Raw genomic sequence first — 22,979 nt, 5'->3', positions numbered from 1 at the left:
GACGAGACCTGTTGCTAGATGATGCCGCTTCTATATATGGCAGTGCCCATGAGAAAAAGGTCAATGTATTCATGTTTTCTTCAAGCAAAGACTTCAGTTGCTGGCAAACACCGATATGTTTACCTTTCTGCTTCTGTCCTATTTTTGAGCACTGTGGTGAAAGATGGTGAAAGACGTGGATTCGATCCCGGCCATGGTGGTCGAATTTCGATGGAGGTGAAATTCTAGAGGCCCGTGTACTGTGCGATGTCAGTGCACGTTAAAGAACCCCAGGTGGTGGAAATTTCCGGAGCCCTTCACTATGGCATCCCTCATAGCCTGAGTCGCTTTGGGATGTTAAGCCCCCGTAAAGCCAAAAACTTTGCCGGTATTTTTGAAAAACTCTGTGGCTGACACAACTTTGCCCGGCCCCTTTCCTCATGGGTGTCTTTTCTCTCCGCGAATGTGCAGTGCCTTCGGCGAGTACGCCCACTGCGTGCGCACGGCCGTCCAGGTCAAGTGCAGCACGGACCGCAATGCCCTCATTGAGAGCATCATCCAGCAGACCCTGGACTTTATCGGGCTGCACTGCGACAACTACTACTACGGGTCGAGCCTGTGTTCGGCCGCGCCGTCACTCACATCGACGGTCACCGTGGTGCTGGCACTCGCGGCAGTCTCAGCTGTCCTCACCGGGTGGCACTGATCTCCTGCCTCGCATCGCTAATGCGACGTGAAGAGAGCCAGGACCTGGCCCAGTTGCACCGGGCTGCTTCTTGGGAACAGAGAAGGAAGGCAGGACCCGAGTTCGATTTAAGTCCACCCTGAAAACCCTGAACAAAGCAGCTTGGGTGCAATGTCAATATCTTGTTGGTAGTTGAGACGCTTTCATTTTTGGATCTATCTGGCAGGACCAATTAACTCGTGGGCCATTAATTGGGACTACTGGTCATCAGCCCAGTCGGTTGGATGTAACTGTCCAGTTGAGCTGGCTTTCGAGCTCATTCCCAGTTTGTAGCAGGCAGTTCTTGCTGGTTTCAGCAGCTGTAACTGCCTACACATGGGAATGGTGTAACCTACTTGGACATTTGAAGATTGAGGGGACTGCTTGAAGTAGCCAGTGGATTTTGTTTCCTTAATGAGTTACAAAGTGAGTTCTTGAATTTGTGTCACAAAATTCTTTTGCAGGGAGCCTTTAGCTTCCATTATCTCACTAAGTAATCTGTTAGTGCATGAACCATGAGGCCTGATGCAATGACCCAATGGGTACTGGAATTCCCTTGGACATCCTGTGGATGTCCTGAATGTCCGCAAGACGTCCGTAAGAGTTTTAATGTCCGTTGGGGAGTTAGCACTTACTCAAACTAAGTAATAAGTTTAAAGCATTATTGAGCGGTGTCATCACATTACCAGTGAAGCAGTTAGACCTGGTGTGCTCGCTGCTAACTGACTTCGGGAATGCTAGTTCTGCACAAGCGCAGTTCACAGGTTTTAGGTGATGCAAACATGGCCTGGTCTCTGTGAAAAAACTGGGTGTGGGGAGAAAGTGCCGAAGTATGAAAGTGTCAGCGCGGGTGCTGCAGGGAAGGTGCATGCTTTTAAAGGAACACTACGGACAACTCCATCGAATAGTTTTTCTCAGAAAAAATTTGTTCTTTGGCCCTTTTTAGGCATGCTGATGTTTGTAGAAACGCAAAAGATGAAACTATGGCTGAGAACATTGAGATAAAAATTTTTCCTTGCACTGGATTTAAACTAGTGGCGTCTACACCAAGAAAGGCTGGTTGGCACCATTTCGAAGAGAATGGTAATGTAGCATAGTCGCTGGTATCCGTAACTGAAATTCAGTTTCGACGCACATAGTTTACTTACAAAGTCAGCCGCTGGTGACAACACTTGTATTTCGTTTTTTCTAGCTTTTCAAGCCCCTTTTGTCTATGACAGTGATTTCTTTGTATTTAGATTGCCATAGTCTATTAATACAGTCCAACTTTAATTTGTCTTCAGTGTCCCTTAAAGGGCATGCACTCATGGTAGAAATTTATTCATTTACCCCATTGAAAGTCACATCAGCTGATGTCAGCTAACCACAGTTCAAGTCTCAGTTCCGCGGAAGAGCATATGCCCCACTGACAGCAAGCTTGTCATGCTAGAAAAAGGCTAGCAAATATTGGTGGGCCCACAAACTGGAAGAGGCATTGTCACTCAGGTGAAAAGAAGCTCTTATTTCCACCTGGATTATTGAACTGGTGTCCACACTTTCCCAACTGGAAACCATCAATACCAGTTGGGAAGTCGTCTGCTTCCAGCTGGATACTTCATCTGGAAATTTGGTGCAGCAAATTCAGGTGGAAAAGTTCTTTTCCAGCTGAAATGGGTACCCACACTAAAGTCTTTCGAGTCACGATTTTCATCTGGGGAAGCAATAGCCACAATATTTAGCTATCATAGTGAAGTTTTGTCATGATACATGATTTATTCGAGCCGAAAACAATGCTGATCGCATGCGTCTTAAACACAGGAATGAATATACCACTGCCCTTGATGTTCTAGAGTGATCACTCAACTAGACTAGTGATGAAATGGTGACACAAAAAGTGCACACACTGAAACAAAAGAAGGTTGGCATAATCATCGTTTATTTCCTTCTTTTCATGGCTTGAGCCTACTTGAGCGTTGAAATAATGTCTTGCATTGCTGAAAAAGTGAGCTCACTTGCTTACAGGAATTAAGGGGGGACATGGGTCTTAGAGCATTTTTTTTATTTACAGACCAAATGCAATGAAACTGCACAGACTTATTCAGTTTTTTTCTGCTGATTTCAAATATGCAATTTGTTTAGTTCTAGACCAATTAGTTCCTGAGATATTATATATATCATGCCATTGTCTGCTAAAACAATAGAAAAGAAATGGGCCACCAGAAATTTAATTTTAATGTGTGGGTAGATACTACAATGTGTGAGGAATGCAACCCTGGAAGCCGTTTTCAGTTTTTTGTCCGTGTGGACAAATGGGCTTAATAGGTAGTTTTCAAGTGAGTTGACCAGACATACAGTGCCAGAAAACATGACACACATGAAACTAACTATTAAGCCCATTTGTCCACACGGACAAAAAACTGAAAACTGCTTCCAGCGTTGCATTCCTCACACATTGTAGTATCTACCCACACATTAAAATTAAATTTCTGGTGGCCCATTTCTTTTCTACTGTTTGAACAGACAATGGCATGATATATATTAATATATCAGGAACTAATTGGCCTAGAAATAAACAAATTGCATATTTGAAATCAGCAGAAGAAACTGAATAAGTCTGTGCAGTTTCATTGCATTTGGTCTGTAAATAAAAAAAATGATCTAAGACCCATGTCCCCCCTTAATATATTTGAGCTATCACTTGGCTTGAGCTACCCCTCCCTCTTGCAGCGAAGGCCTTTGCCCAATGCGCACTGGTAAATGCTTATCATATCACCATAAGTATTTTTGTGTCTGTTGAGCAACCGGAATGAAGAATAGAAAGAGAGATCCGTAAATTGCACCCAGAAGGCATTGCTGCTGCTTAGTTGGTGATGGCCAGTTCTTCAGAGAAACTTCATTCATCGTTCAAACTTCTCTTCAGGATGTCTCATAGTCAGCATTTCAAAAGTCATTTATGGTTAAGATGAAATAGTTCTTGTGACCGGAAGCAAAAAACTGAAAGATGGGATATGTCTTGATAAAAACTCCAGCAATGCAGCGCTGCATTTTAACACATCTCTTGCGCTCCTGACAAAGTGCTCACTGATGTGACTTCCATTAAGGCATACTTGCACGCTTTTTGCACTTGATGACGCAAAAGTGCTAAAAACAATTAAATTTTATTAACCACTTAAATTGGCGGTGCAGAGTAAAACAGAACACTTTTATGCGAACGGAGCAACAGAAGCAGTGCATAATTTACATGCCTTTTCCAAATGAGGCTGCACTTCTGTGCTAATTGTAACGAGCTTTTACTGGCACTTGCTTCAAAGAGGAGCTCTAGATTTTATCTTAATTGTGCTTCTACTTGACAATATTGAGGGGGGTGGGTGGGAGATGGTCACTTACACTCTACAATTTAGTAAGGCACAATGCATATTAAGGCGACATTCCTTACATGATGTTTTCTATTTTTTTTTATCCCTTTGTGTCTTCCGTCCTATGGTACGTGACGCGGTGCCGGCCCATCGCTTGCGCACATTCACAACAAATTATTGCTCACTAGAAGAAAGATATAAAAGAACTGCAGATACTACTTCAATCGAAATAGTAACATGTTGCTACATACTGGCTTCGAATTATAATTTCAAACCTGTACATAATGTTTATGGCTTGCGTGCACTGCCTCTCTTTTTCACCATCCTGGTGGTAGCTTGGTGAGACTATACTAAAGTAGGCATTACCGAGCAGCAGTCGCTTATGCATTTCGTCAGTCTAGAGGTCTGTCTACAACTGAGCCAGGCAGTATATATATATATATATATATATATATATATAAGCTGCAACTTGTGCATGTTGTGGTTGGGTTGCAGTCATGTGTTGTTCATTCATAAATGTCACTGGTGTTGTGGTGTTAGTAGGAGCAGTGCAAGGCATTGCTGAAATGTCTACCAGCGACTGAGACTGCTTAGTATTTCTGCTGCCTTCATGCTAGCAAGAAAGCTTAACCATATAATTGACAGCACTCGTTTTCAAAACAGGTAATACTCAAAACTGAAACTTCTGCCTGGTTATCGGAAATACGTACTGATTTCTGAATGCTCCTTTTGAGTGACCATGTCACACTTTATCGCAATTTGTTACGACTGCAAGTAATTTCAAACTTGCCTGTTTTTCTCAGCCTATGTGATCGTGTGTTTGTGACACCATTTCAAGTTATGATTCTTCGTGTGCTGTGTGGATTCAATGTAACTCGCTGTGACTACGATGCAACTCACTCTACAGCAGCACACATTCTAATTTGGAGTTGAAAAATCTCAGAAACGTCAATAACTTCTGTGGTTTGTTTGCTATATCACCCTTCTTGGAGATGGCAAGCGATGTGTGAGCGCTCACACTTTAGATGGATTGCATGATATATGCAAGGGGTGGCTAGAATTTTTCTGGATCAAGAGCAATACAAAAATTGGGTGACCTCCTTACCTTGTGACTACCTAATAAGCATTGAATTATAGTTCGTGGATGCATTTATAAAGAAATATGCAGGCGCTTATGAAAAAAGTATGCTTGCAGGAGGTGCTAGAGAAAGTACATCAGTAGAACTTTTTAACTACATGGTGCATCATAATTTTAAAAGTGGTTCATACAAACAAAAAGGCAGGTCATGTAAGAGGTGGCGATCACGAGTGTTAGTTGCACTATGGCTTCCTGCATGCTCTCCCAGTCAGAAAAGACCTATTGAAATCGGTCAAGCTCAATGAGGATGAACTGGAAATCATTCTGAAGAAGTCTAATTTCTATTGGTTCAAGCAGTGTTTTGGCCTGTTCCAATTCGCCTATAATAACTGGGCGGCCTTTTTAATGAGCAGTAAACCATTTTGAAATTGAGTTAGCAAAAATTATTTCATGCCCGCTGTCCATTGTCGATGCATACCCTAGCATGGAGTACACTGCAAAAATCTGTGATGCTATGCAAATGTATGTGCATTGTCAAAAATGATATCGTTCTAGTTACTAATTGACTTTGACATTGCATGCAATTTTTCCTGTGTCGTTTATTCGATGTCACAGTGCGTAGATTGCTGCTCTCTATTGATACTCTCTCCATCACTATTCATTTTATTGTATGCACAGAAACTGAATAATCTTTTTTTTTTTACACGCCACTGTTAACAGTTTGATTTTGAAAGCCTGCAATTTGCTTCAAAGTCAGATTGACGCATAATGCAATGTAAGCACTTTTCTTGTTCTGATAGCTGGTCGTTGCAATGAATAATTGTGCTTGAACACATGTCATTAATAGGGTTGGACTTTTCAGTTTAGACTGGGAAAATAACTGAGAACAGTCTGCAGAATTCTTGTTTAGAAATTTGATTTTAACCGAATAGCATGCATGCTGATGCTAGCTGGCTATCGAGTAGGATGAACATTCAGTCAGAGGAGTGAATTAACGAAATGCTTTTTTTACTTTAAAAAGTCCTTCATGTCACAAAAAGAGAAAAAAACCTTGTGGTGCACGCTATTTTGAAACAATAATCTTAGGTACCTAAACAAAGGCAACTTCTTTATTCTCGAGTGGTCAGGGTAAGCTTGTCATAGGCACACCTTTTAAAATGCATTCAACAATAAAAGATGGTTTAGGAATATGTCTTCTAATTAAGGCTCAGAGGAATATCCTGATATTCCCGTCCTAATACATTCAAAGAAGAGTGCTATAATACATGGTTCTTAAAGGGACCCTGAAATGACTCTTATGGTTATATTCTAATCTAACAGATTTGTAGACGTACTCTTTGTGAGTATTTGAACCAAATTCTTTGCACGGAGCATAATTTACAAATAATTGTTAAAATTGCTGCTCACAACCAATTATGGCGGCTCCTCACCATACATTTTTAGCCGCCCTTTTTAATCATCATATCTTCATCATTTTAATCACCGATATCTTTGACAGTAACGAAGCTAGCTTAAATATTTTTTCGGTGCGGTGACGAGTGATGGATTACTGATTGTTCTCGCTCCTTTTCTAATCTTAGTGAATATCGTTTCATGGTCCCTTTAAGCCGAGATGCTCAATTTGACTTGACCTGAAAAAGACATAACTCTGGCGCTGAATCATCCCACCAGACGATAGACCTAACATTATTTAGCACCGCGGCAAACTGGCTTGTATGCAGTCTTTAATGGGAGAGCCCGTTGTAACCATGTGTTCTGTAGCTGTAGAAGCTAGTGCTGTAACCAGTTGTGCAGAATCAATTAGGCTCACTTTAAGAGAAGCAGAACTCCGAATGCTCAAACATGCTGTTCATTCAACAGCAACGATGTGTTCCATGCACCCAGTAGACTGTTTCAGAAGCATGTATCTGAAGAGTAAAAAACTATGTTGAGTAGTACTGTGCACACTTAAGTTTACTTTGTGGTGGAACTATGCTTACATTCTTTTTCTTTTTTCAGATGAATGTTCATTAAGGCTATTGTTAGCAACTTGTGAATATTGTTTCGCATTGTGAATTCTGTGATTAGCACCATTTCTTGTTTGACACTGCTGCGATGATAAACACAAAAAGGTCGCGTAACGTTTTTTATGGCTCTGGCAGATCTTAAGAAACAAAAATCACTCGCTAGCTCAATGTAAAGTTGTTTGTGCGCGTGTTTCCGTCTAGGCAAAAAATTTTTCAAAGCAGAGAGCTTAATCTTCAGTGTCATTTGGTGCATTATAGTTCATGTTCTGTGACAGCCTTTTTGTGCACATTGATTACCTTATCTGACGACTGCATGTGTTTGTGATAAGGTTTCTCTTGGTGCTTGCCTGTATATATACTGAGGAAACGGGGGGGGGGGGAGGGGGTGCAGGAACTAGTTTTGGAAACAGTTGTCCTGCTCTTTCTTCGCAAGTAGCGAGTCTGCTGGAGGCTAGGACGTTGTTTCAGGGTTCGAGCAGAGATGCTCCTTTTAGTAGCACTCTCGTTGCTGTTAATCTCTTCTCATCGAGCCCGCAGCTGTCTGGTGGGCGTCCAGAAGTACTTCAAACAAAAGTGTTCTCCGTGGTGATAGATTGTGAGCGAGTGTGTGGCATTGTCTGTCCGCTACTCATGGCTGTTTGTACATAGCGCATAATGTCATATCGCGAAGCAAGCACATGGACTGGCACACGCATATATCAAAACGTTGGCCGCTGATGGCAATGCTTCACTCCTTGGTGATGACTTGTTAGCCTGCAGCACTGCCCTGGCGAAAATCTTTCCCAGCCCAAATGGTTTATGGAACAATTTCCAGTTGGTTCCAGTTGGATCCAGCTGGGTTCCAGTTGGTTCCAACTGGAACCAGCTGGAAATTGTTCTATAAACCAGTTGAGCTGGGCAAGATTTTCTCCTGGGTGTTGAATGGGCGTCGTTGCACTCAAGCCAACGCTCTGTGCTGAGCACTCACTGATACCTGGCTCAAGGACGCAGAACTCCAAACAGGCCTTTGTTATAAAAAATGGCATTGCATGGAAAAAAGCTCCTGCATTAAAAACAACAAACACGCAAGAACGTTCAAATCAAAAATGTTGAGCCCTGAAAGCTAAGAGTGAATTTTTCCTTCATGCCGAAATCACCAAGCAGGGTACGTTGACATTGGTGCAGATCCAGGAGACGGCGATAAATGGACGTGTGCAAAGGTTTGATGTTTATCGAGGAAGGTGGCTTGCCTCATTTATTTTTCCGTCTTTAGAATGTAGTGGATGCTGGGAAAACTTTCATATGCATTGAACTCAGTTTGCTCTTTTTTTTGTTGTTGTTTTCTTCCTATTAAGACCTGTGGCCTGGTCTTGTTGCATGCATCTTCTTTTTGTCACATGATGCACTTTCCAAATGTACATTTAGCTGCATTGATTGCCACCTTCCTTCTTGTGCAGCTGCAGCTGCTGTTCAGAGTGCTATTTATTGCAGCCCTGGCTCCATGACATTGTGTTGCAGAGGGATTTTTCTTGTGGCTGGAGAGCTTTGTGCAACTGGATAATGCCTGCCATGGTTAGGTCAAACTCTTTTCAGCTCTATGGCTTTAGGCAGGCGTGTATCGCATAGCAAGCTCTCTACTGTTAGGAGTGCTGCGTACAAATGTACTTTGCATGCCTACTTTTTCTACTGGGCCACGCCATTCATGCTTTCTGATTTGTATGGGGTTCACTTGTGAGTTGAGTTTAGTTCGGTGCATTGCGTAATGTGTTACGTGCTGTAGGCAAGCAGGGCAGCCCACCTGTGTTGCAGGGTTGTAGCCATGCTGTATAGGCAATACATGCACATCAAGTGTGGCGTGTAGTTTCTGAGTGGCATCCAAATGGACACTGAAACTCCCTTGGACGTCCTGTGGACGTTTAGGACGTCCATGGGACGTCCAAGAGGCTACCAGTGTCCATTGGGATGGTGGCATTGCCAGTATGCAAATCGGTTTTTTCCCTGCGGTCTTTTGTTAATTTAAACTTCGAGGGACCAGGAAGCCCCTTTTGTTAAGAAGCCAAGACACATGAGAAACGTTTGTTGCCCCATTGCCTAGGAAGCATGGCGCCCTGTTTAGTTTTGAACAACTCAGCTGGTGTTTGAGGAATTTTATGGGGCTACAGCTTCTGGACGCACCTTCAATGATGGATGCTTCACAGGCAGCAATAATTAGTCATTACTTCTCTTTTACAATCCTACTGCACACGCTGGTACAGTCAAGGTGGAAAGTGAGCATCAATGTTGGTCAATGTCAACACTGTCTCTAACCTTTCAAAACACGATGAGTACCGGTGATAAAAAAAAAAGCTTCTTTGCACTGAGACCTTGAACGCCGTGGCGGTTTGCTTCAATATAAGGTTAACAATGTACAGAGTACTGAAAGTTTTAAGGGTTTGGAATAATGACATTCCTCTGCGAATCTGTCTTTTCACGCTGGTGCAGTTGTACAGATACAGGTGCGGGCCTCATACATATGTGCTGTCTGTCCGTTGTATGCGTTGTGGCTGCTATGGTGTACTTCATTCCCTGTTTTTTTTTTCTTCAAATGCCAGGTCTGGCGCAGTTGGCATGAGAGATGGAGACCTGTTTCTTCTCACATGTTGCTTGTTAGGGCTCGGTGTTAGTGCAAAAGTCAAATTCTGTCGACACTTTTGTTCTGAAACAAGTTTGAAATGATGCAGGAACACAAGAGGATTGAAGCTGTAGTAGTGTTTCCTGATAGGCAGGCCACGCGTAATTCTGTACTGTTATACATATTGGAGATATCAAAATGCTTTCATGGCTTGCTTCTGACAAATACTAAGCCATCGATGACAGGTTTTGTCGCTGCAGAAAGAATTCCGTTTTACACAACCCTGTTCATTCCATCTTTGTATGTCATTTTTGGGAACAGCAGCCAGACAGATGCTATCAATTTGTTATGTTTCAGTGCATCAAAAATGGAGTTTCCTAAATTATGGCCAAACATAGTATACTTGCAAATGCTATTCCTAAGCTGGTTACATGAGAAGCAGTCGCAAGCAGCGACTCCATGTTTTGCGCCACTTCTCTCTCAAATTGCCTGATTCTATTGATGTCAGCATCAAATAATAAATCTCATTGTTTAAAGATAGGAGTAGCAATAATGTGGGCAGCAATCTCGGTTTACCTCCATTACTGTAATATTCGAAAACTGGTTTCAAGGCTGCATGCTAGGCAAGAAATTCTATTAGCATCCCCTGTCGTAATGCACATTGTTAATTGAATGCGAGGTCAGAAATTGTTTCCTGTCGTTTTACTGGTTGATGTAAGGTGAAGGGTGCAAGCGCATTGCAGAAACTCCGTTTTGTGTAGGAGCCAAAAAATGATGGCCTTTTTCTTCCAGCCCTAACAGAGCAGGTGGGACCTAACAGTTCTTTTTTTGCCCTCAGTGTTCAACTGCGCCATGCCTGGTGCACATGTCGCGTGTGTCTCAAATACCGAATATGCAAAGACAACGCAGGTGCCTTAGAAGGTGCGGGAGACGAAGTATTTTTCTATTTTTGTATAACCGCGATGTGGCCTGGCTCTGTGCGTGTCGACGATGGATGCGCCACTCCTTAGGCCTTGGAGGGCAGAGTTGGCTGGTGTATGCGCTCAGAGGCATGCGCCGTGTTGTCTGTACGAATGACGAGTGCCCTAGTGACGATGTAGATCTTTCTTGTCTGTGTTTTTCATTTTTTTTTTCTTTGTGCCCTTTTTAGGTTGTAAAACACTTGAACACATTCCTCATGCGCGGTTACCAGTGTATTTGTAGATTCAGTTTAACCGCGTTGAAACTCTGTAAGTACATACACTGTTGCAGTTGAATAAAGGTTTTGAGATTTTACGACGTGTCTGCAGTCGTTTTTTTGTCCTGCCTGTGACACAACTCACTGAGGCATAAGTTTGCTTTTGTAATGAAACACCAACAGACCAGCACCTAATAAACATTTTAAAAACATACTTTTCTTACATTACCCACATCCCATGGACATCCACAATTGTCCATTTGAATTTTAATCTACGTATCATACTCTACAAAATGTTGATGTACATAGCATATGCTAATGTGATAGTATTGCTGGTGCTGAACATTCAGGATGTCATAAATGGATTTATATGCAACATATTTGTGCTCAGTAAGCAGAAGCTAGAGATTAAAGCACAGCAGTTCACTTTAACCTGCTCCTAGCTGATTCAAACCAACAACTCTAATTTTTATGTATCAGTCAGGAAAAGTGTTACCTTGTGTCAATGTTCACTCTACTCGTGTGCTGGTGGAAAACTGCTCATCATTGAGGTTACAAATACGATAACTATGGCTGTTTATTTGAAATCATTCGCCTCAATGTTAATGGTAAGCCTGTGACTAGTGCCTAAACACTAAGAGTAGACTCAAGTTGAAAGAAGTATTTTTGCCTGGGACTGTGCTTGAATGCAGACCGATGCATTGTTCTAATTTGCAGACTGAATGAGCTTATTTATTTATTTTACCAATGGGCCACTCATATTGGAGAGGAGAGGGGTACAGAACATGAACTGGAACACCAACACAAAAATAGTGCAATGAAAAAGTAGAACAAGAGTACGAAGATGAAATGTCAACAGAAATACGAAAGCGGTGAACAAAATTAAAAATGTGCAAAGTGCAGGAGATAGTCAATATTACGACAGCTAGTTGAAGTAATTAGATGCAAAAAAGTTGAATTAGCTTTGTTGTAAAGCTGCTGGGGTCAGTTATAGCTGTAGCGGCACGTGAAAGATTATTCGATTGTGCACGTGTTCAGAAAAAAAAATGAATAAAAATGAGTAACTTTATGCTGAGAAATGTCAGGGACGAAATGTAGGATGATGGCTGTAATGAAAGCGATCACATGGGATGATAATGGTAACATAGAAAAAGGCAGAAGTGAGATACCTTGCTGTGTTTAGAGAGCAGCGGGAAGTTACGAGTTGAGACAGGCAGTATAAAGCGAGTGGACCGTATTTGTGCAGCCTCAACTTTTCATATTAAAGCAATATATTCTGGGATTCATACAGAAGCTGCTTATTTTGAGGGCAGCCACATAAAGTGGTTGTTTCAAAGAAGTTGGTGCTGAGAAAAATATCCAACCTAAGTATGCCAGCATGCGGTTAGCTTTCCTATATGATAATGTTGGTAGGCTTTAAGACGTACAAGGTTACTTGAAATAATGCTGCCAAGAGGCATATTTAGGGTATGATGACACTTAACCGAGAAAGCAGCCTGGGCATCTTAATGAGCAACGAGGTGCCTGGATAGTCTTGTATTTGAAGGTATCTGCCAAGAGCAGTGCCAATTAAGAATGTTATGTGGGTCAGTTTGAAGAGAAGCTATATCATTATGAATTATTTAAAATTCCTGTAATTCAGTATCCTCAGGAAACATGCAAATTTTAGTAGAAATGGAAAGAAATAAGTGCTTTTACCTACGCAAAAATGCATACCAATAGGATTTGATGAAGTAGCAATTCCTTTTGATTCTGGTGCAGATGTATTTGCTGCATAAAAAAGTACAGTCGAACTGATATCTACGGCTGCAGAATCTTTCGCATGTTTGGAAAAAATGTGAAAAAAATTATAGTCCAGAACAAAATATGAACAAAATATCGAAAGATTTTGAAAATTGTTGAGTGAGCTGCGAAATCATTCTGTGCTTTTACTTCATAAAAAATATTGATGCATTTGGCACATGGTCTGAACAGGTCCTCATCGAGTGCTCGCAGAATTAAGTTCATGTTTATTGCATTGCCCTTAGTGTGGAGGAAAGGGCGTAAGGATATATTTCTCGTTTGCAGATGCTTCACCCACTTGCACTAATGCGGAACGGAATAGCCGCCGCGGCAGCCGACGCAGCATTTTTATTAGAAAGTTTTAGCATAGCGCGTACCGGCACCAGTACTGCTTTGCCGCTGCTACGCTGTACCGCTACTTCGCATGCACAGATCGCCTTGAGGGAGCCAGATGGTGTCTTGTGTCGGCCATCTGCGCGCACTGGCACCGTGCGCTACGCGGTAGCGTGGTACGAACTTTGGTAAAAAGTTTGGTTAGGTTTTCCTTGCTTTCATTTTACCGCTTTAACGTTCTACAACGACTCAGGTTATGAGAAACATCGCAGTGGAGCGGTCCGGTTAATTTCGACCAACTGAGGTTCTTTAGCATACTGACATTGCACAGTGCACGGGCCTCAAGCATTTCGCCTCCATCGAAAAGTCTGAGCATAGCTAGCATCGCCTTCGCCGGCTTCTATCCTTTGCTTGAGAGCTAGCCGCCGCCATCAGCCGCTTCCTTCAAGCTGAACAACACTGCCCGCGTCTTTTGATGCTTTACACACGCGCATGACGGCCTTCAGCTGCATATCTTCATATTTTTTTTCGGGCTATACGGCGTGCTCAGCGTCCTTTAAGGCGGAAGCCTTTATTGCCTCATCCTTGTAAGCCGGAGTTGCCGACAGAAATGTCACGCTTTTCAGTTGGTCGAAATGGTCATGACGTCAGAGTGAGCGAATTTCAAACAGGGTCAATTGTACTTTGGCTAGCAACCATGCAACCAATTAAAGGGATGATATAGTGATGCTCCAAGTAAAATTAATAAATAAAACCGAGTAGGAAATTGGTCGAGTTGGGGAATCAAACCAGGGTCTACGGAGTGCGAGACGAGCATATGCTAATCCACTTCGCCATGCCAGCTCGATGGTTTGGAATGAACAAAGGCGCATCTAGTGAATACGGTCTTTTCGTTCACTCCCATCTTCCTCCCTTCCCTTACAGCGAAGTTCAGGTGTCCACCGAGATATGCAAGACAGAAACATTCCCTTTCCTCAAAAACCAATTTACCGACGAGCAAGGCGTAGAGCCGAGGGCGACGGCATTCTGTGGACTCCCTGGCAACGTTGCAAGACGCTGTCGCATTCCCCGCTTAGAGGCGAAGTTTAACATCTTAATTACACATCAGTGACACAAGCAGCAACACCGCGCCTAAGGCTTCCGCCTCACCGGACTTTAGGTCAACAAAGCGCCCCCCTGAATTTTTTTTCTCCTGCCCACACAGCGCAAAGACGTCCGGAGTATGACCTCAGGATGTCCGCGTCAGGATGTTCAGACGTCCTCAGACTGTCTCTAACTGGTCCTTAACCGGTCCAACTGGGATTCATTTGTCCATCCGCTGCGCATACTCAGGATGTCTTGAGGATCATGTATGGGGACGTTTTCAGTACTACTTCAGGATTTGCATTGAGCTTTTTTTTTCGTGGGACTGCCGTATTCAAGGATAATGCAAGCGAAAGTAACCTGAAAAAGAACAACACGGGTTCACCATGGGCCGCTGAGAGCAGTAGCTCTCTATCGTGTAATTCTGCTGCCTGAATGGAAAAGATGAGTGGCCCAAAAATCAAAACTGTCCAATCCCATCAGAAGCATGCGATACATAAAAACATATGTGTAAAAGCAACAATATTTTGATATATCTCCTCCAGGCATACACTTTTTGGGTTCACAACGGTTTCCCTCATGAGATAACTATTGTACACACATATCGTTTAATAAACCTGCACTTTTTAATTAATGAGAGCCCAGTGTGAGAGATAAAGCTGGTTTTATTTCTGTTTGGTTTCACTGTATTATCCTACATTAGTACGATTGTAGGAAATTTGAGGAATTTTAATCCTCAAGCCGTCCGGCAAAGTACAAACGGAGGACTTCCTCATGAGGTCATTTAGCCATCGATGCACTCAAAAGATACTCAGAACGCCCTCTTCGGGATGAGGACGTTGTGATCATTTGAGGACGTCCTCAAGACGTTTGGTGTTGTCGGGGTGAATACCACTTGACCGGAAAATTTCGGAATTATAATGAAATGTTCAGCTTCATATAGGTCTTCCGGCTTTCTGCTGTTTCCGAAAAAATTTTGTCGGAATTTGCCGAGAATAGGAAAACAGGCGCGAAAAGCATTTCATGCTTCCCTGCTCCGCGCAAGTGCCAGGGCTGTTGTGCTGGCTCCGTGTTCTCCTGTCATCCGTGTGGGGACGCTAAAGCTTCTAACACACACTCAAAGCTCAATCTTGACGACCACGGGCGATGAGAGCAGGAAGGCTCTATATATGCGGCTAGCGCCAAGCATAGCAGTCTTAGGATATATCGAGCGCTTCCTTTTGCGTCACACCCTGCGCGGCGGTATGCGGTAGATTTGTCGCCCGGGTGCTGAGCCCAAGGTGGTAGGATAAAATCCAGGCCACAGTGGCCGCATTTCTATGTAGGCGAAATGCAAGGACACCCATGTGCTCTGCGATTGTTGAGGAGCCCCTGGCGATGGAAATTAATCACGAGCCTTTCACTACAATGTCTCTCATAGCCCACCAGTGACATCAGGTCCCGGGGATATCCGAATCATAGCCAGATATCCTAATACCTTTGAGTAGTTGCAATGGATGGCCGTAGCAGTTCCTTGTTTTAGTTGTCCGGACACGTTATCCAGTGAATGTTCCTTTCGGGTGATTTACGATCGTTTGCTTGAATCACATCTCATTACATCTGCATAATGTTCGCGACAAAGATGGCCGAGTGGACGCTTATGTCTTTTTTTAATAAAATATATCTGCAACGTTGTCCACTCATTTTCGTTTCTTGCTTCTGTCATCACAGATTCATAGCAGAATGGAATACTAATGCTTAACGTGCAAGAACCTCTGGTTCCGAAAGGGGGGTAGAGTTGGAGTCTATAAGCTCATGGAAACCCTTCGTTCAATGAATATATGCTCTACATGTTGGTGCTGCACGACTTTTGATTTGTAGCGCTTCTGCAGCTTGATCTGTGTTTCGCATATTCTTGTTGTTAGACATGTTTGCCGTCACGGCGTGTCATGCTGTGCAGAATTTACACGCAAAAATGTCACAGTGGACCAAGCAACTAAATCAATGTAACCAGTTGCAGTCATTTCATTCTTGACGCCAAAATTGCTGAAAATGTAAATTAGGCTTGCGCTTATTTTTCACGTGGGCCGAGTAAGTTTTTTTTCTTGCGCTCATGAAAGTCCCCAGAGAAAATTGCCGTAATAGTTGTGCATAAGTAGTAGATGGGCTTCAAGGCGACTAGCAAGGCACAGGAACCGTCTCATACATAAACAAGCATTTTCCCTATAACGGCAATACAAGCACACAGATCAGAGGTTAAAGGGGCTCTGAAAGGGGCTGTAATTAAGTTGCGGTATGGCTGTGATGTTAAAGGATGCCGCTTCAAGAACATCCAGCAGGAAGAATTTTTTTGATGCGCTTTGTAGAAGCTCTTCCGTCACTTTTTGCACGCTGAAAGGTCGGCGTTCCTCCGCCGGCCCCACCGCCGGGGGCGGAGCTTCCTGACCAGCCGGAGCTACGATGCTTATTGGCTGCGGCCATGGTAGCTGCCGGACGTCTGAGAGAATCTAACCAATAGCCTACTCTGAACTAGTACACGGCGGGAGCGGTGCGATGGGGTTGGGCGCGAGCATGAAAAAGTCGCCGGAAGGTGCTCGCCGACTATCGCGCGTGGTTGAAGGTTTTCTGCTGAGTGTAGAAGTGTATTATTTGGCTGAGGTATTCATGACAACACTATGTAGCGATTGACCAAGTTGATGTGCTCTCCTCGGAAGATGTTTCAGAACCAATTTAAAAGATTGTCATAAGCACTATGAGGATCAAATTTTAGCAATGGACCACGAATATCCGCCGGACAACCCGTTTAGACCCAAATATGTCCGCGGTCCAGAATGGATGTTGACGCGACGTCTTCAGGATGCCTACCGGCAGCGAACCGCTGGATGTTCGGCGGATTCACTCTTTCCGCATTATGGATTTGTCCCGCACGAGTGCGGTAATTCGCAGGATTTTTATTCTCGGAAAATTTTTATGGGCACACGTGCCATGTTCAGGTTCTTAAACGCCGAGGCACGTATTGTGAGGATAAATATTTGTCATCTCAGAAAAAAAAATTCTCAACTGAAATGCGCCGCACTGTTTCCGTCGCAGTACTTCGGATCGCGCGGTCCATAACTAACCATCCTGACAGTGGCTGTCTTAGATGCCTACTGTACCGATTTTCGTGGGTGTCTACTGAGCGATACAATTCTAGACACCTTAGCAAAAAATAGAAAGTGCAGAGAGAAAAGCAGGAAAGTGCTTTTATGGCGTGAAGGCAAGAGACGTATGTCCGGTCACTGGCGCTTTTTGCGCAAAATGCTTGTGGCATCACGAGAGCCGCCGCGGTGGCTCAGCGGTTATGGTGCTTGGCTGCTGACCCAAAAGACGCGGGTTCGATCCCGGCCGCGGCGGCTAGAATTTCTTTGGCGGAGAAATTCTAGAGGCCCGTGTACTGTGCGATGTCAGTGCACGTTAAAGAACCCCAGGTGGTCGAAATTCCCGGAGCCCTCCACTGCGGCGTCTCTCATAGCCTTAGTCGCTTTGAGACGTTAAACCCCATAAACCATAAACCATAAACCAAGCATCAATAGAGCAAACGGCTGCTGAGCCCACAAAAAAAGGCCTTAATTCAGGATGCACAGCGTTGGCATCTCCGACTCACGAGCCAAGCCACTCTATGAACCAGTGTCCTCTACGACAAGAGTTTAAAGGGGGCATTAACTGCTGTTATTGCATTGCCCGCGAAACCACGGCCAGCAATGTCCGACGGACGCCTGGCTAAGATCCGTACTTCCGTACCGAATCCGAACATCCACGGGAAGAACGAAATGCGCCCGGAAACGGACGGCCGAATCAGGACGTCTGCGGGACTTACAGATGACTTCCGACATTTCGAAATGCCGTAAAAACGACAGAATGTACTAAAAAAATCACTTGCCTGGCTTCTGTGAGCCGGTAGATACTTACCGAACGATTGGACGAGATGGTAAGGATCAGAGTGAGAGGGGGGAACATGTAATTGAAGCTGATGTTGTCAACAGCAACAGTAGAAGTATGTTTCTAGCGTGATTTCCCAGATATTGTCCTTGTTTTTGAAGTAATTATGCTTTTCAATTTGACAGGATTTTGCATTTCAACCTCTTAAATCGTGCCTACCTCAGCCTGCATACAGGGCACAAAAATTTCATTTAAAAACTATATTAACCACTCACCCTCCATAGTAGAGCGTAGGAGGATGAGCCCATGACATGAAAGGTTACAGTGTAAGGTGTCTTTTTAAATACTATGTTGTAGTGCTCTATTGTCGCATTCTTCATGCCTTCCAAAGTTGTCAGGTTAATTAGAGTTAAAATTAAGAGTATCGGTTTAGAAGATTTCCGTGATTACCCGCAGGATTGCATCACCGTTTTTGAGAAAGTTGTATGCATATATGCAGTGTAATTGTTCCTTGTGTGTTCAGATAACGCCAAGGAGTTGCTACTTTAAACCTTATTTATGTTTTCGCAGCTGCCACAAAACGGTCCAAGAAATGTTCGTTTTCGGACGCGGGGGACGAGAAGGAAGACGATTGGGTTCTTCGGCAGAGCCCTGAGCATCCGAACTGTGGTGACTAGCGGATGTCATACGCATGTTGACTGTGGTGTGGGATGTTCTATGGACGTCTCGGAAACTTAGTTCGAATTTTGGCATTCGAAGGACTCTAGAATGTCCGGCGTGGACGTACGTGGGATGTCTATTCGGTCACCTTTTTTGCACTGGACAGTCCCAGGAATGTCCGCAGTTTGTATTAGGAGTCAAACTTGACGTCCATAGACATCCCAACATCCGTAGCAGGCGTCCTTCGTACGCTCTTCGGACCCCAGTGGTTCACTAGGACATGCCACACTCGCACTGATTATTGTTTACCTGCCTAAAAAGATGTATCAAGACTGTCAGGCAAATGCAAATGTCAGAAAAGGACAGTAGAGGGCTCCTTTCGAGCGCTCGTTACAAGTGTGTGGACATCTCCGCGATTCAGGCCCTCTGATTACAAACATGTGCGCGTAACGTCTGCTCTGCGACTGTTTTCATAATCATTTCACCACAGACTTTATACGGACGTCCCAAAAACGCCCTGTTGGGGATTTGGGAAGTGCTTATATTTCTGGGACCTCCTGTGGACGTTTGCTGTTGTCTGGGATGTGAATGACAGTCAGAATTCTCAGCTGAAATTGATTCATCACCTACTGCGTGCAGTTTTTAGCGCGTTAGCAATTAGCATTACCCGGATTTATCAGTTGTGTGTTTTACTGAAGCTTGTTTTCTGGCAGGCTGCTCACCTGCCCACTGGATTGCGAACAACCTGCCCAGGTGCGTGTGTATATTGTTGTTGTTGTTGCCTTGGTGGCATGGCACATACCCAAGACGGGGGACTGGCCAGGGTTCAGTGAGGAGAGCCCAAAGAAGGCAAATTGGTGCCAAGCTAATGGATTACTTTTTGGTGCCAAGCTAATGATTAACTTTGGGTACGTATTGCGAGGAACAAGATGGAATTATGGATAGATTGTGAGCACTTACTGCGGCTTCGTCCTTTTCACTCATCTCTATGCGACTTCGTCTTTCTCATCTCTTGCTCGTCCCCAGCGGCTTAAAGAATTGCGCAGTTTTCTTGGCCTGTGCTCCTACTTTCGTCGGTTTATCAGAAATTTAGCAACCACTGCCACGCCACTCCATCAGCTTCTCATCGCTTGCAGTACTTTCGTCTGCTCTGAGCAATGTGAAAGTGCATTTCAAACCCTCGAGAGAGCTCTCACCTCTCACCCTATCAAGCTTGGCCACTTCGACGTTGTTGGTTTCACTCTACACACTGACGCTAGCGGCCATGGCCTTGGCGCTGTCCTGGTGCGTGATAGTACTTTTCTCGAGAAAGTAATTGCGTTTGCCAGCCGCACTCTCACTCCTCCCGAACGTAACTACACCATCACTGAGCAAGCATGTCTTGCCGTCGTTTGCGTACTATAGTGCGTAGACTCCGCCCCTATCTTTACGGGCGCCAATTCACAGTCGTCACAGATCACCATGCTTTATGCTGCATAATCGAGCCTGAAAAATTTGACTGGACGTTTGGCCGCTGGGTTCTTCGTCTACAAAAATAGAGTTTCGACGTCATCTAGGAGTCGGACTGCGAGCACCAAGACGCCCATGTCCTTTCTCGTTGCCCGCTTCCGGAGTCTTCGCGTCGTTCTTCTACATCACCTTCTTGCTGCCACCGAGGCGCCGCATCCTCATCTGGTCTGCACATAGCGTGCCGATGCGTTTTGTCGCTCCGTAATCGACCGCCTCTCCGGGGCTTCTGACCCTCCTAACGCTAGACTTCATAGGCAGTTTCACAAGTTCAAGCTCGAGAATGATGCGCTGTGCCTACGCTTACTGCCCGGACGGCACCCGCTGGACTCCATGTGGTGCCACGTTCGCTTCGATCCCATGTTTTGGATGCCCTCCACGATGACGCTATACGGCCGGCCACTTAGGTTTTCACAAAACCTATTACCGCGCGAAGAGCCATTTCTTCTGGACTGGCCTTTCCTCCAACGTGGCTAAATATGTCGCTTCTTGCCCGCTCTGTCAGCGTAGGAAAAGGCCGACTTCACCTCCCGCCGGATATCTGCCACACCGTTCGCCATCGTCGGCATCCACTTGTAAGGCCCTCTTCCTCTCTCTACAAGAGGTAATCGTTGGGCAGTCACTGCCATTGACCATCTGACTCGCTACGCTGAGACAGCAGCCTTGCCTGATGGCTCGGCGCCCGACGTTGCCACCTTCTTTTTGGAACCAATCGCACTGTGCCATGGCTCCCCTCAGGTGCTTCTCAGTAACCGCGGCCGGACGTTCCTGTCGACAGTTGCTGCCGAAGTTCTTCACGCTTCCTCTACACAATTCCCAAGATCACCTCCAGCTACAACCCCCAGACAAATGAATTGACTGAGCGGCTTCATTGCACCATTTCAGATATATGTACAGTCTTTGTCAAAAGTATACAGCCCAAGGGGTTTGCTTCCAAGCAGTGCAGCAGGGCTCCTTCAGCCTTCCTGAAGCTTGGGTTCCTGAGTATTTAACCTCTCTTTAACATCGATCCTGAGTATTTAACCTCTCTTTAACATCGAACAGGAACCGCTGCGGCGAAGCGCTCTTAGATGTTATGTAACGATCCGTTAAACTATTCTACGTGCTACTTTCGCTGAAACGTGGAACAGTCCAGAACCGTAATCCGCCAAACATTGCTGCAAACAGCTTGCATGGACCCTCTGAAAGGAGCAAGTAATAAGATCGCGAATAGGGTATTGCAATCTCTGGAATTACATGCCACACCGGTACACTCACCTGATCTGTGTTTCTTCATACGCGGATTCATGCGTATGAATAAGACGCCCACTAACTAGTGTTAGCGGGGAACTGTTAATAAGTGGAGTTTTCGAAGACAATCTTGGCGTCATATGCGCAATGTCTGGCAGGTACAAATGAAAAGGTTTAACAGCGAAATTCTGTTGATGTGCATCATTGCTGCACGAGAAATTAAAAAAATGTTCGAGGTGGTGCTTGAAAAAGATAATTCTCTGATGTCATCACACATCAGAAAAACTATATATATATATATATATATATATATATATATATACATATATATATATATATATTTCATTTGCAAAGTTAGTGCAAAAATTCATTAATAATTTATGATGTTAGGCTGATGCGCAAACACAACATGCGTGGACTTTCTGATTAACTTGCGATGACTCAGCACGATTTTACCATAATGATATCAGATATTATCCATCTTTGTAAGGGCTGGTCCCTCCGACAAGTTTCAGTGTCGAACTACCGCTTGACTCCTGTTGATCCTCCTGCGGACCGCCGTTTCCGCGGGGCTGAAATTGTCCACCACGTTTCCCGCCTGCAGCCCTTCATTCGGCACCGCATTGGACTAATCGAGGCCAGGCTGGCCACTTTTAATTGGTGGGGGCGGGTGTAGTTAGTGTAAGCACCGACACTGCAGCTTCGTCCTTTTCACCTGTGTATACTCATCGTCATCGCTTGGACTGCCCACATAATTTTGGTCCTGCGCTGTAGGACCAAATTGTACAGCGGGGCGTTTCGCAGCCGTTCTTGGCCGCGCACATTTTTTTCTAGTGCGCCACACGTTTCCACAGCTGCGATCCATTACCCCGTGTCAATTTTCCTAGCGCGTGCGCGCGCGCGCACGCACGCACGCACATACACACACACACGCACACACACACGCACGCACACGCACACACACACACACACACACACGCACACACACACACACACGCACACACACACACGCACACGCACGCACGCACGCGCACACACACACACACACACACACACACACACACACACACACACACACACACACACACACACACACACACACACACACAGACTCCGTACACGACTGATGTTCAGCAGATGTGCGCGTTGAAACTATTTGAGCAGTATTTAGGACGAAATAAAGAAAAGCCTGCTAATCGAACTATTTATTTCATCAATACAAACGGAAGGACGAAAAATGGCACAAAATATAACATTTCAGAATTTCACGGATGCGACTAACCGTATGCTTCGCGATACATTCTAGCAAAAATTGCGCATGAAAGCTTCTCGCTACTGTCGCGGGATTTTAAACGAAATCTCCTTTCCAAAGCGAAAAGTAGTAATAACCGTTCGCTAATCTTTAATCTATATTTCTAAATGCGCGAGCTATTCTCGTTAACCATTACTCGCGTACGCTGAACTTACAGGACGCCACACATGCATGCAGGGCAGGGAAGCAGGTTTAAGTGTAATTCCTTTCCACAAATCAAGGCGCGACTGCACTGCTCTCTGTTTTTCTTTTTTCCCGTGTGGCTAGAAGGCGGCTTCTCACGAAAA

At 44.4% G+C, this 22,979-nt stretch overlaps 1 protein-coding gene across 2 annotated transcripts in view; it reads left to right on the top strand.

The window, feature by feature from the left end:
• Nucleotides 1–2,886, top strand: part of LOC149337141 (uncharacterized) — a 312,219-nt gene extending 309,333 nt beyond the window's left edge. Inside the window, exon 7 of one of the 2 annotated variants that reach the window (XM_089553348.1) lies at nt 451–2,886. In XM_089553348.1, coding sequence (XP_089409474.1) covers nt 451–685 — 235 coding nt within the window. In that variant the 3' untranslated portion in view covers nt 686–2,886. The remainder of the gene's footprint in view (nt 1–450) is intronic. The other variant, XM_089553350.1, reaches the window with a different exon arrangement.
• The last annotated feature ends 20,093 nt before the right edge of the window (nt 2,887–22,979 follow it).

This window comes from Amblyomma mixtum, chromosome 7 (assembly GCF_055824585.1).
Source record: "Amblyomma mixtum isolate Tamu chromosome 7, ASM5582458v1, whole genome shotgun sequence".
Taxonomy (NCBI): Eukaryota; Metazoa; Arthropoda; class Arachnida; order Ixodida; family Ixodidae; genus Amblyomma; species Amblyomma mixtum.
Note: the sequence above shows the minus strand (reverse complement) of the source record. Positions and strands in the feature narration are given on the sequence as shown.